Genomic DNA, 14,857 nt, shown 5'->3' with positions numbered 1-14,857 from the left:
CATGCAGGGACACTGTTCGGTCGAGATAAAGATTTACAATGAATCTAGGGTTCATTCTATCGACTTTAATGCCAACCAGCATGATTTAGGTACAACTCATTTTAAGGACACAAGAGCTCAGGTTTTAAAACAGGTTGAAGTGTTTCAATTTTATTCAGCACTAAACCTCGGGATTGAAAACGTAACTTTGAGGTTTTTTTTTCCAATATTAATTTGTCAATACAAACATGGTTGTCCCCGTGGACTTTCGGTGTTAACCAAACAGCTGAGATCTGTTGAGATTTAATGTGAATTAAAATAATTTTTCAAGCCGTTATAAACACGACAATATAGAGGAATAAGTGATAGGTGATAGAATTAGTCTCGGGTGGAGTATAATCAAGGACGTGTTCTTACTGCGCCGTATGACCCTATTCCTGAATCTGATATATTGCTTAAAGTACATAAAACAAGACTGGACAAACCATTCCTAAAATAATGCAACAAAATGAACTTTATAACTCTGCCTTTGTTTGATTCATTGCACTTTAAAATTCGTACCAGTTACATTGCTCCATACAGGATTCATTATGACTACAAAATCTCAGTACTTCATTCAGAATACCTTTCGATGTGATAAGGAATGTTTTGATCGCAATTTTTCAATATTATATTTCAGGTCTGATATCTTGATCCATGCGCCAAATTCTTTATCCGATTGCCCCGATGACAACGAAAAGATGGAGGTCATACGGTGACCAGTTGTTTGTTTCCTTCAGAGTGACCAGATGTCAGTTTCACATGGTTGAATTCAAGTCACTGGTTCTTTCATTTTCGACACCATACGCCAGGAATCAAGAAAATAATAACACGTAAACGTGGAATATTTCCTTAAATCTTTCAGTCGCAACCAATCATATTGCTGGATGAACAAAAAAGACAGCAAGTAAACTGGTCAACCCTTGAGATTACCACTTGATTATAATTTTGCATCGGGGTGAGGTGTGGGAGCGGCGCACGGCTTCAAAAAGAGAAACTCGCTCTTTGATGAGTCTGGAGACAGACAGACCGAGTATTGGTGCGCTTCTGGCACGCGGACTACACGGCCAGTCCCAGGATAGCGTAAGGTTTCCTCCATTTGAGATCTCCGATTAAACTCATCGCGAGACTCTCCACGTCTGCAAAAACAACTTGGAGAATTATACTGTTGGGTAACATTCCCCTCTTGTTTGCATTTGATACCAATCAGCAGAAGGATGGTCACAAGAAATAGAACGGAAGTGCAAGCGAAAATAACGATTAAGTAAAGATTCAGATCAGAGAAATTTTCCGGACTCGACACGAAGTTATTGCTTTCAGTGATTCTTTCAGTGATGTTCTCCAGAATTGTAATTTGGATTGTAACCGTGCTGGAGAGGCTTGGCTGCCCATTGTCTTTCACCAAGATGACGAGGGTTTGCGTGGTGGTATCCGCCATCAAAATGTTGCGAGCAGTTCTGATTTCACCGGTGCTCTGCCCAACGTTGAACAAACTGGGATCAGTAGATTTCACCAGCTGATAAAGTAGGCGCGCGTTCTGACCAGAATCTGCATCAGTTGCCATTATCTTGGTGACCAAGTAACCTTGGCCAGCTGACTGGGGCAGGATCTCCACTGATGCTGATCCACTCTTTGCTGAAGGTGAAACAATTACGGGTGTGTTGTCATTTTGATCCAGGATGATCACATTCACTGTAGTTCTGCTGCTCAGCGGGGGCACTCCAGCGTCACGGGCTTGAATATAGATTTGGAAGGTTTTGAGTTGTTCGTAGTCAAAAGAGCCCAGCGCGTAAATGCTGCCGTTCATCGAGTTAATATTCACATAGCTAGAGATTGGAAAGTCGTGGATAAGATTCTCCAGGATGGAGTACGAAATATAGGAATTCTGGCCAAGGTCAGGATCGGATGCAGTTACTGCGAAAATAGAAACACCCGGAGCGTTGTTTTCCATCACATATATGTTGTATGAGGTTTTCTCAAACCGTGGTGCGTTATCATTCACATCTGAAAGTACAATGTGTATGGTTTTATTACTTGAGAGTGAAGGCGAACCCATGTCCAGGGCAATAACATTTATTTTATACTCAGGGACAGATTCGCGGTCCAAAGGTTCACTGGTAATCAACTCATAATGATTCTTCGACGATGTTTGAAGATTAAATGGGATATTCTTTGATATCTTGCAGTAGATATCACCGTTTGCTCCAGAATCACGATCGATAACATTAATCAAAGTAATTAAAGTTCCCGGTGGAGCATTTTCCGGAAAGTTGCTCGTGCCTGATGTCACTTTTATCTCGGGTGCGTTGTCGTTTTCATCAATTACTTTAATCAACACGTTGGAGTGTCCAGTAATAGCAGGTGATCCGTGGTCAACAGCTTGAACATCGATTGAATAGCTGTTTGCTTCTTCAAAATCTACTTCTCCTTCAGTTCGAATTTCCCCGATGTCGGGATCTATACTAAATAATTCGCGAATTCTTGGTGAAGTTAGTTTGCTGAAGGAATATGTTAGCTCAGCATTCACACCTTCGTCCAGATCATTAGCTTTGACTTTTATCACCAAAGTACCAACGGGTGTGTTTTCTCTTAAGCTGCTCCTGTAAATTTCATGATCAAATACTGGAGGATTATCATTGTTGTCCAGTACAGTAATAAGAATCAGAGCTGTGCCGGATCTCTGAGGGGTCCCACCATCAGTCGCTGTCAGGACCAGCTGAAAGGAGGTCTGTCGCTCTCTGTCCAAAGGTTTGTCCAAGAGCAACTTGGCAAGTATATTATCGTCCTCGGTTCTTTGCGTCTTTATACTAAAGTACTCGCTGGAACTGAGTGTGTAAGCAGCGACTGTGTTTATTCCGCTGTCCGGATCTTCCGCACTCTCCAGAGGAAACTGTACCCCTGGTGTAATCGCTTCTGATATCTGTAAGACGATGTTGCTCTCCCGAAAAGTGGGAGAGTTATCATTCACATCGAGAATCTCCATTTCTCCGGGATACACCGCCAACGGTTTTTCCAATATGATTTTAAAATGAATAGTACACGTAGGTGTTTGTCCACAGACGTTCTCCCTGTCAATTCTTTTACGAATAGACAAAATACCATTATCCAAATTAACCTTCATGTACTGCTCTCCGTCGTCAGACGTCAGCCGAAAACGACGAGAGGACAATTGCTGTATATTTAGTCCCAAATCTTGAGCGATATTCCCAACAACCGCTCCTTCATTTATTTCCTCGGGAATAGAATAGCGAATTTGACCGAAAATCAGATCGGGTGTACATACCAGAATCAAGAAAGCAAACGTTGTGAAAACATAGGCGTTGCTGATATCCCAGTTCGCCATTGTTCCGCACTGAATTATTTTCCAAATTCCGGCTCCTGCTCGATTAAACCAGAAAACTGGTCTTACCACAAAATCATTCTCGCAGAATGTACATTACGAATCCATAAATACGTGGAGTTTCTTTCCCTCAGCTTGATTCCACAATGTAAACGCACACTGTTCGTTTTTTTAGCGGCGATTCTGATCTTTTTTGCTGTGAAGGAGGAGGGACAATGGATCCATTGCTGCGTTTGAGATTCTAATTGGTACACAGCGACACAACCAGTCCCTTTCAGCAACTACATCGACAGTTCTTAAAGGGAGACTGTTCTCGTGCATATTTAATAGTGTTCAACCACAAATCTTAGCCTTTGATATATTAACAATTCCCTTTCTATTGCATCATCTGTCTTCCAATGTCATGATACGGTCATTAGGGAACAATCATAGCAAGAATAATGAGCCTCACCAACGATGCACTAACTACGCAATATGGGACGAAAACAGATCATTGACGGCAGCCAATCAGGCAAACGTATATCTTGGCCCGATATCCAGGCTTGGTGCCGATTAAACTCAGTGACTGCATTATCAAAAACGATACATTGACTGCCCAACATATCAATTCACTGGTTGACAATGAATAAAAAAGTAACCCGTGAGTATTACTGTTAAATAAGTTTTATGTCAAGGCGAACGCTTAACCGACAGAAAAGATATTCATTTTGAGTTATTGCAGTATGAATTTCCCGAACTAGGACACCATTATTCAATTGCTTTTGATGCCTGTAGGCCATGGGACACATCAGCTCCAGCCTCACAGTACACCTCGACCTGCTGAAATTCGCCTACCACCTAAACAGGTCCAGGGCGGACATCATCTCCCTGGACCTACACTGTGGCATTTGGATAATAACGACACTTACGTCAGAGTACTGTTTATTGAATACAGCTCTGCCTTCAATAAATTCCACGCAAGCTTGTCTCCAATCACTTAAGCCTGGGATTCAACACCTCCCTTTGCAACTGGATCCTTGACATTCTGACGAACAGACTGCAGTCCATAAGACAGGCAACACCTCCGCCACAATTATCCCCAACACTGGCGCTCCAAAAGGCTGTATTCTCAGCTCCCGACTCTACTCCCAATACACTCAGGACTGCATGGATAGCTTCTGCTCTAACTCCTTCCACGAGTTTGCAGATGACATCACCAGAGTGGGCCGAATCTCAAATAATGATAAGTCAGAGTACAGGAAGGGGATAACGAACCGACGGTCATGGTGTCATTACAACAACCTTTCCCTCAATGTCAGCAAAACGGAGTTGGTCATTAACTTCAGGACAGGGGGCGGTGCACACACTGCTGATTACATCAATGGTGCTGAGGTCGAGATGGTTGAGGTTTCATGTTCCCAGGATTAAGCATCACCACTAGGCTGTCTTGCTCCAACCACATAAACGTCATTGCCAAAATAGCAAGCAGGTAGCTCTACTTCCTCAGGAGGCTATAGAAATTCGGTATGTTCCCGTTGACGCTTACTAATTTTTGGTGATGCACCACAGAAAGCATCCTATCCAGATGCATCAATGCTTGGTATGGCAAATGCTCTGACGGTGACAACGAGAAACTGCAGAGAGTGGTGGACACAGCTCTGAACATAGTGAAAACGAGCCTTCCCTCAATGGACTGTGTCCACACTTCTCGCTATCCCGGTAATGCAGTCAGCATAATCAAAGGTCCCCACACCTCGGCCATTATTTCTTCTCCCCACATCCCATCTGGCAGAAGATAAATGGTGTGAAAGCAAGTACCACCAGTCTCAAGGTCAGCTTCTATCCCGTTGTTATGAGACTACTGAATGGACCTCCAGTACGTTAAAATAGACTCTTGACATCACAATCTACCTTGTAATCACCTTGCATCGTATCCTCTGGCTGCACTCCGCTTTCTCTGTAACTGTAACACTATATTCTGCATTATATAATTGCTTTTCCCTTGTACTCCTCGATGAACTGATGTGATGAAATGATCTGCATGGATGGCATGCAAAACAAAGTTTTTCACTGCACCTCGGTGCATGTGATAATAATAAAAAAAATTACCTGTGCTGGCTGTAACTTAGAAAAAATATCCCTTTAATATGTGTGAAATATCGCAATCTTCCGAAATGTTAAAGTCGGTGGCTAAAGAACCAGTAAAACATCATGATACAACATAAGTAAATAAATCCAAATTTATCATTATCCTCTTTCAAAATGACAAACGTGGTGAAAATGATTCACACTAAATAGAAGGCAATATATGGCAATTAATATTAAGTGAATACTCTTCCGAATATACAATTCCTATCATACATGGTCGCAAGAAATGCAAAGGAACGCAGGGAAAATTATAAACATCAAAGGAATTTTGAAGACTTTCATTGCTGTAACGAGTTTCACGAGGCTCTAGAATGTGCTGTAGCTAATGGAATATTTTCCGAGTGTGTCACAATTATAATTTAGGCAATTCGCAAACGAATTTACACTCGGTTGGAAAAGCGTAAAAATACGGATTAGCATTCGTTTGTATTCATTGATTATTTAGAGACAAACAGAATGTTCATAACTCTACTTTCTTCTGAAGTTTGTAGATAATTTTCGGGAACGGTGATAAATTTGCAAGGCCCATTCCTGATTGTCCCCGAATTGAGTAGTTTGCTCGGCCATTTCAGAGTCCTGTATCTCTAACAAAATGGAAGCTGGGCATTTAGCCCACGCCAGTGCCGATGGCTGAGGGTGGTGGAAGAATTCCATTGGTCCCATTCCCCCAAAGATTCTCTCCCAGACATGCTCATCAGCTGCCATTTGAATCTTTTCTTTGCTATTAAACGACACTTAGGGGGGATTTACAGCGCCAATTAACCTACCAGTACATCTTTGGGACTCGGGAAGAAATCGGAAAGCCTGGAGGAATCCCTCGTGCAGAGAAGGTAAAAATTCCCAAAGGACAGCTCCAGTGGTCAGAATCTTACCCTGGTCTCTGGCGCTGAGAAATGATGAAACTAACGGCTGTGCCCTTTGTCGAAGTTGATCAGAGGCAGACACCAGGTTGTCCCGGACTAAAGAACTGCTCAATTATTTCAAGCGGCATCCCTGCCCTCACTGTGCAAAAATTGGCTGAGATTCTACCCAAGTTACTGGACTCTTGATACAATCCTTTGTTCAATTGTGATCGATGGTTCTGAAAGGAATATTGGAAACTAATAATCTTCATAGAATTTTTCAAACTAAGGGGAGGAATTCTTGAGGTAGATGGTAGTGTGCTTAAACTTTAATCCAGGGACCAACACAGATATACGACATTTGACTCTCTTATTCAGTATGTATGAAGTGCTGCAAGGACCATGGCATGGTGACTCATGTGAGAATACTCCCCTCTGTTCTATCAGGTGGGCCTAAAATATCGTTTGGAAAATACGGTAGAATTTAAATTACCTGCGTGGATCAGGAGTTATACATAGGCCAGACCAGTTAACGCTGATATTTTACATCCGATATGAGAACTGTCCGTTTTAAGACAGTCCTGCAGTCTGTGCCGTATTCAGCAGGAAAGCTTTTTTTTCAAATTCCAGATATTAAATTAATTTAAATTCTAAATGTCTCTTGGTGGGATATAAACTGCATCAAGAGTCCAGATTTCTGGATTATTATTCTGCTCATTTAATCACTACGTCGCCGACGTATTTTGCCGTATGACGTTGCCGGCCCACCTGAACGAACAAACAGGAGCATACTTCAACCCCTCATCTGAGAAGCAACACTGCATTCAGTGCAGCGCCTCACAAACCCTCACAGGAGAATCAGATTTTTATGGTCTGTTGCAGTCCCTGGATTGCGGTTTGAACACGCAACCGTCTGTGTCATTCCTCACTGAATCACATTTAAGATTTCTTAGAAGCTTATTCGCTTTCATTCGCCCATCTTCGTAACGTTGACCATTATGAAACGGAAATATATCTGCAGAGTCTCGGGTGAAATCAATGCGCCAGATCACCGAAGATTGCGAGATTTTTCTCAAAGTGACTTAAGACTGTGCTGAATTTTCCAAATTTAATTCAGTTTCGACAGTTGCTTTCATTTGATGGTATAGCCTCCCGCTTTAACCAGAATCCGCTTCAGTTCAATTATTTTGGTGAGAGCGTTCGAGGATCCACTTAGTAGGGCACATGGCCACTGCAGCTGTTCCACACCATGAAGCAATGATGAAAGTATTGTGTTTTTGTTATGTGGGTCTGAATGTTTTAGAGTTGTCGGTGGTCAAAGCGTGTAGTTGAGCCGCATAAACAAAAGTCGACGGTATTGGTATCGACACATTAAGTCTCACTTTCGGAAGTAGTCAATGTCAAGCTGCGCCAGCCGATGATCTCAGAACTGCAGTGATGGAATCAGCTACCTTGAAAAAAATGAATAGTGCTCTCGGAAATTTGAGGATCTTCGTCTCAAAATAATTTATCGCCAAAGATGTTTCAACAATTTAAAATTAAAGGATTCACTCAAGCATTGATCCACAGAGCTGTTCATCTTCTCGCATTCTCTCAGTAAAGACTCGTTTTCCATATTCACCGTTTCACCGCAGTTTTAAAATGAGGCCAATGAGATTATGGATCTGATATCCTTACTGTGTCCAATCTGTAAAACAATCATCCACATTACAAATGTAAATAAGTCCAATGCACCTTCGACAATTTTTATTTCATCAGATGATAAACCAACAGATGTAGGCATCTTCTTACCCGTCTTCAAACCGGCCACGTGTCCACGCGAGACGATGAGATCGCTGAGCGTTTCTCCCTGCCTTCACGTCCGCGGTCGGGACTCTGCTGTTGTCGACATGAATTGGCTCATCTGGATTGTTGTTTTGGTAAAGTCTTCCGATTGAGTCAAGCCATCGGAAGGGACTGGCGCTCTCATTTCGTCTGGAACAACGCAAGCACCAATTAAATGCACCGGACAAATGTTTTCTAAAAGAATAAATGGACAGATCGGTTGGTCAGGTGTCACGCGAAGTACCTCATAGCACCTGCATGTAATCCTCGGGCTATGAGGAATTGTTTGATATAGACTAAGGTCAATCTACCCAGGGTTCCTTCGAAACATTTATCGCATATTTAAAAAAAATAATTAGCCTCAACCCTATACACTTCATAGTCGAAAAATCAGGAAGATTTCATTTCTTTTAGTCAGGGAATGTGCTTGACACTGCGTTTGGATCTCAAACTGCACATAGAAGACAAAACGACACATATTGCAGCATTGTACTTGAATCTGCTGAGGGTACAAGAGAGCTGAAGAAATGTAGCCTGTTTTGTCCACAAAGTTCTTCTCAAATTACTGCAGTCAGTACCATTGGTCATACTCACTCATGTCAGAATTGTGAACGGGGCGCATGTTTACAATTCGGGCTTGACACCAAGAAGGCGTTTTGGGACTCGCAGTAACTTTAATTTCGAGTTTGTGGAACTCAAATTAAGTCACACAGTGGTGCAAGAGAACAATCAGGAAAGGTTGAAAACGGGATTTGAGTTAATCTGAAATGAAAAGGACTGGAAAGTAAATGTTATTCCCAGGTTTTTCTCAATAAATAATGCATCAACAGGTTAGAGCGCTTGCTGGGACAGCCTTTAACCATGACATTTACCATGAAGCAGTATAGTACACTCTAATCCCCTTACTGAAAGAAGAGAACCCACGTTTGCATTTTAGCCATTCCTGGAGCTCAACTCAATCGTAATATTTGTAATATAAGTATTATATCTTAATCATATTCCCACATGCTAACGCGGCACCACGAGTATTTTACATGTAATGCGAGAGGGGGAGGGAGATATGGGGAGAGAGAGAGATGGGGGCGGTCGCGGGAGAGTGAGAGGGAAATAACATGGTGTTCAGCGCGCGTTGGTAGTCTTCGCTCAGGCTGGAATCGTGCGACAAGAGTACGAAACATTTCCGACAGGATTCAATAGAGATTGCGCCGGAAGAGAGAACAGCGTAAAGTACATCCAGATGTACTTACGACATAGCCAGTGACTGGCCTTTCAGGATATCCGGCCCATTAGAAACCATTTCCCCGAGAATACGATGCGAAAAGGAGGAATATATTATTTCAGATCTTGAATTTTCATTCATTGAAACCATCCACAGTACCGAGATTACTAGAATAACCCTCCTTGACTTCCTTATGTTACTTAGCTAGTTTTCAGCATTCTTACCATTGATAGTGATTATCAGTCAGCTCCTCGTGACCTGTCTAATTTCTCATTTCTTCTGACGAATCTCTTTTATGCTGTTGACTGCAGTTCCCAGTTCGTTTGATATGGTCCAAAAATGTAGCCTGTTTTGTCCACAAAGTTCTTCTCAAATTACTGCAGTCAGTACCATTGGTCATGTCAGAATTGTGAACGGGGCGCATGTTTACAATTCGGGCTTGACACCAAGAAGGCGATTTGGGGCTCGCAGTAACTTTAATTTCGAGTAGACTGGTTGGAGCAACAACGATAAAATGCTTTCCGTATCATGTAAGCGCTGGACGTCTGCCATTTATCCTACTTTTGCAACACAGCTGGTAAAACAACTGACGCCTTGTTAAACTGGCAGAAACCAGTGCAGGTGTAATTGCAACTATACCAGCAAAGAAACCAAACTAAGACGAGCAGATTTTATGAAGTGTTTACTCATTGTTCATTTATCACAGAAAATAAACATTATTTTTAAAGTTTTGAATGTGACCCCCTTGGTTCTGTAATGCGGCCTAAAACTACAAGGAACACATTGAGAGTTTAGAGCGCACTCACCCACTGACTGTCTCGTATGTTTCACTGCTTTACCAAGGATGTTCTGGGGGAAAATACTTGCCTTAAATTCCAACTTTCCACAGTTCAATGTTAAAGAAGTCTTGTCCTAAACAAAGCCACAAGTCACAATTTCTAAACACTTGCTTGTTATTCACCCTGTAACAGAGAAGGTAAAGTAGAACAGAACATCTAATATAAATGCGTTAACAACTCCATTGAAGTGACAAAGAAATAAATACAGCGGAAAAATGAGTAGAAACTAAAGGAAGAGATCCTATTGTGATCCTGGCCAGAAACCTGCTGTGAGCGTGGGGTTCATTGTCAGCTTTTATTTTGTGTCAGATAGAATGATTTTATTCTTTTACAGAATATAAAATCTCAGTGGTCTGAAATGCTATGCCTTAGAACAGCAAATATGCTTTTACTTGTGATTTCATAATTTTTTTCCATGTAAAATCCGCATTACATCTGAGTGCTTTTGGTCTACAACAAATATTTACAGACCGTTTAAAATTAAATGTTAATCCAAATATTTGTCATCAAACTGTAAGGATGCTCATGCGGAGGAATGGATAATAAGTGATGGAACAAGGCTCGTATGGAATATAATCAAAGACATGGACCTACTGCACTGAATGGTCTTATTTCAGAGCCTGATGATTGAAGCAAACAATGCAATGTATGACTGCACCAACCATATTGAATATAACGTGATGGAATAAACCTTTTTGCCCGGATTTTATATGCTTTGTTGTAACTACGTTCAAAATTGGTAGAAGTTGTTCTGCGCCCCTTGCATGTTTCTGCTAAATAATTTAGGGTGCACATTCTAAGAATGTACATCTCAGGCCTCAATGGAATGAACGATGATTTCTCAGTATTCAGACACAATCTTGTTAATTTGACGAAGACCAAACTTCACTTGGTCCATGCTCCAAGATCCATTGTTCTGTTGACTGAAGACAACCGAAGTCTGCAGGTCATTTGTTACTCGTCAAAGAATGCTTTTCGAAATTCAGATACCAGTTTTAGACACTTGGATCTCAGAGACCAGATCTTTCATTTTCGACCATAACAACACAGCTCTATTTATTACCGAAAACCAAAAAAGGAAAATATGAAGCTGAATATTTATGTAAATATTTTTCACGCGGTCCACTTTGCTGGATTCATACTTTGACCGCCATTATGTTCCTAAGCCTGATCGTTGTAATTTAGCATTGAACACGAGACGTGGGAGCGCCGCATGGCTTCAAAAAGAGAAAATCGCTCTTCGCTGATTCTGGAGACAGACTGACGGAGTAATGGTGCACTTCTGGCACACGAACAATGCGGCCAGTCCCAGGGTAGCGCAACGTTTCCTCCATTGCAGGTCTGTGATTGAACGTATCATTTGAATCTCCACATTTGTAACAACAGCTGGGAGAATTATACTCCTGGGTAATAGTTCTATCCTGCTTACATTTAATACCAATCAGCAGAATAATCGCCACAAGGAAGAGAATGGAAGTGCAAGCGAAGATAACGATAAAATAAAGATTTAGATCAGAGAAATTTTCCGGACTCGACACCAAGTTATTACTTTCAGTGATCCTTTCAGTGATATTCTCCATAATTCTAATTTGGATTGTAACCGTGCTGGAGAGGCTCGGCTGCCCATTATCCTTCACCAAGATGACCAAAGTTTGTGTGGTGGGATCGGACTCCAAAATGTTGCGAGCTGTTCTGATTTCACCGGTGCTCTGCCCAACGTTGAACAAACTGGGTTCAGTAGATTTCACCATCTGATAAAGTAGACGCGCGTTCTGACCAGAATCTTCATCAGTTGCCATTATCTTGGTGACCAAATACCCTTGGCCGGCTGACTGGGGCAGGACCTCTATTGCTGCTGATCCTCTCTGTGCTGAAGGTGAAACAATTACCGGAGGGTTGTCATTTTGATCCAGGATGATCACATTCACTGTAACGCTGCTGCTCAGCGGGGGCACTCCCGCGTCATGAGCTTGAACATAGATTTGGAAGCTTTTGAGTTCCTCATAGTCAAAAGAGCGTAGCGCATAAATGCTGCCGTTCATGGAGTTGATGCTGAGGTAACTAGACATTGGCAAGTTTTGGATAAGTTTCTCCTGAAGGGCATAGGAAACATGGGAATTCAGGTCCAGATCAAGATCGGACGCGGTTACTGCGAAAATAGAAGTTCCTGGAGTGTTGTTTTCCATTACATATATGTTGTAGGAAGATTCTGAAAAACGTGGTTCATTATCGTTTATATCAGATATTACAATCTGAATGTTTTCATGTGTTGATAGTGAAGGCGAACCCAAGTCCCGGGCTACAAAAGGTATTTTGTACTCAGGGACAGATTCGCGGTCCAACGGTTCACTGGTAATCAATTCATAATGATTCTTCGACGATATTTGAAGCCTAAAGGGTAGGTGCTTTGGTATGTCACAGTGAAACTGTCCGTTTGCTCCAGAATCACGATCGATAACATTGATCAACGTTATAATCGTCCCTAGCGGAGAATTTTCCGGAATTTTGCTGACACCTGAAGTCACTTTTACCTCAGGTGCGTTGTCGTTTACATCAATTACCTTGATCAACACTTTCGAGTCCGCTAACATTGCAGGCAACCCCTGATCTACGGCCTGAATATTCAGTGAATAATCTTGTGCTTCTTCAAAATCTAGAGGTCCTTCAACCCAAATCTCCCCAGTCTGGGGGTCCAAACTGAACAGTTCGCGAACTCTTGCTGAAGCAAGCTTGCTGAAAACATATGTGAGCTCAGCATTCATTCCTTCGTCTATGTCAGTGGCTTTGACTTTCATCACCAAGGTACCTCGCGGTGCGTCTTCCCTCAGGCTGCCCCTGTAAATTTCATGATCGAATACTGGAGGATTATCGTTGATGTCCACTACGGTAATGTGAATCTGAGCTGTGCCGGATCTCTGAGGAGTCCCGCCATCCGTCGCCGTCAGCACCAACTGAAAAGACGACTGCACCTCTCTGTCCAAAGGTTTTTCTAATAGCAATTTGGCAATAATAAACCCGTCCTCGGTTGTCTGCGTCTTTAGGCTAAAGTACTCACTGGAACTGATTGTATAAGCAGTGATTGCATTTACTCCGATGTCGGGATCTTCCGCGCTCTCGAGAGGAAAGCCTACGCCTGGTGCAATCGTTTCGGCTATCTGTAAAGCAATGGTACTGTCTCGGAAAGTGGGGGAATTATCATTTACATCAAGAATCTCCACTTCCCCGCGGTACACTTCCAAAGGATTTTCCAGTATTACTTCAAAAGAAATAGTACAAATATTTCGTTGTCCACATACATGTTCCCTGTCGATTCTTTCACGAACAGACAAAATCCCATTTTCCAAATTAACCTTCATATACTGTGCTACGGTATCAGAGGTTAGCCGCAATTTACGAGAGGACAATTGCGGTACATTCAATCTCAAATCCTGTGCGAGATTCCCAACAAATGCCCCTAATTCCAGCTCCTCGGGAATAGAATACCGAATTCGCCCGAAAATCAGATCCGGAGTACATACCATAAACATGAAAGCACAGGTTTTAAAAGCACTGGCAGCGTTCATCGCCGAGTCCGCCATTGTCCTGCACTGATATTCTTTTCCCAAATCCAGACTTCTGCTCGAACAAACCGAATAAAAATCGTATCACAAAATTGCTGCAGCAATGTACCTACATTCTAAATGCATAAAAGCACGGCCTTTTTCCTTCTCAGATTGATTCCACAATCTAAAAGCGTACTGCTCGCTGCTCTCGTCGATTCTGATCTTATTTTCTGTGATGTGGGAGGGACACTGGATCCATCTCGTCTTCCGTGATTCTTATTGGTGTACAGCGACACAACCAGTCCCTTTCAAAAACAACATCGTCATTCCTTAAAGCTAGACTGTTCTCGTTTTTATTTAACAGTGTACAACTATAAAACATTATCATTGCATTTCTTTTGCAGTGTTTGTCTTCCAAAGTCATGGTGCTCATTTTGAAGGAAAAGGTAATGGCTGAATTAATCAGCCTTGTATACTATGTACCTACGAAAACAGCTAATTACCTGTAAGCAATGAGGGAAATCATGTTCTCTTGACGACGTTACCTCGAGTTCGGTTGGACACAGAGGCGATTATTAATAAAAGTGATCGAAAGACCGAACAAGTTATCACTTCACTCTTTGAGAACTGCGAAAAAATACTCTTATCCTCGATCAGCATGTATACAGCGCTAAAAAGTCACAGAAGAAGGCCCTTCGGCCCAACTGGTCTAGGTTTAATGAGAGTATGTGAACTATCGACGACCATTCGACGTGTTCTATTAAATCGCAGGGACCTTGATTTAAACACAATGCTATCAAGCTATTCGGTCCAAGTCGTCCGTGCCAACCAAAATATGTTCCTGAGCTGCTGCTATTAGGGTCATTTCCTATCCGGGTACCTATCCAAATATCCGATAAACTTTGTAATTTTATCTGCCTCTATCACGTCCTCTGGTTCGCCATACCTATACCCACCGCCTACTGTGGGAAAAACGTACCCCTTAGTTCCGCTTCAAATCGTTGCTCTCTCGCATTAAACCCTTATCCACTCGTTTAAGACAGCCCTATGCCTGGAAACGTTATTGTGACAATTCACCTGGTCTATACCCCTCATAACTGTATAAC

At 42.1% G+C, this 14,857-nt stretch overlaps 2 protein-coding genes across 2 annotated transcripts; both read right to left on the bottom strand.

Moving 5' to 3' along the window:
- Positions 1 to 407: 407 nt before the first annotated feature.
- On the bottom strand, positions 408 to 3,524 carry LOC127569081 (protocadherin gamma-C5-like). The gene has a single exon (XM_052013415.1). It carries the CDS (start codon positions 3,359 to 3,361, stop codon positions 959 to 961), a length of 2,403 nt encoding a protein of 800 aa, XP_051869375.1. The 5' UTR covers positions 3,362 to 3,524; the 3' UTR covers positions 408 to 958.
- Positions 3,525 to 11,390: 7,866 nt separating this feature from the next.
- Positions 11,391 to 13,787, bottom strand: LOC127569149 (protocadherin-10-like). Its single transcript, XM_052013531.1, has one exon. The coding sequence runs from the start codon at positions 13,785 to 13,787 to the stop codon at positions 11,391 to 11,393; it is 2,397 nt and encodes a 798-aa protein (XP_051869491.1).
- Between the last annotated feature and the right edge of the window lie 1,070 nt (positions 13,788 to 14,857).

Source organism: Pristis pectinata, chromosome 4 (genome assembly GCF_009764475.1).
Source record: "Pristis pectinata isolate sPriPec2 chromosome 4, sPriPec2.1.pri, whole genome shotgun sequence".
NCBI classification, from domain to species: domain Eukaryota; kingdom Metazoa; phylum Chordata; class Chondrichthyes; order Rhinopristiformes; family Pristidae; genus Pristis; species Pristis pectinata.
This window is presented reverse-complemented; position numbering and strand designations above follow the sequence as displayed.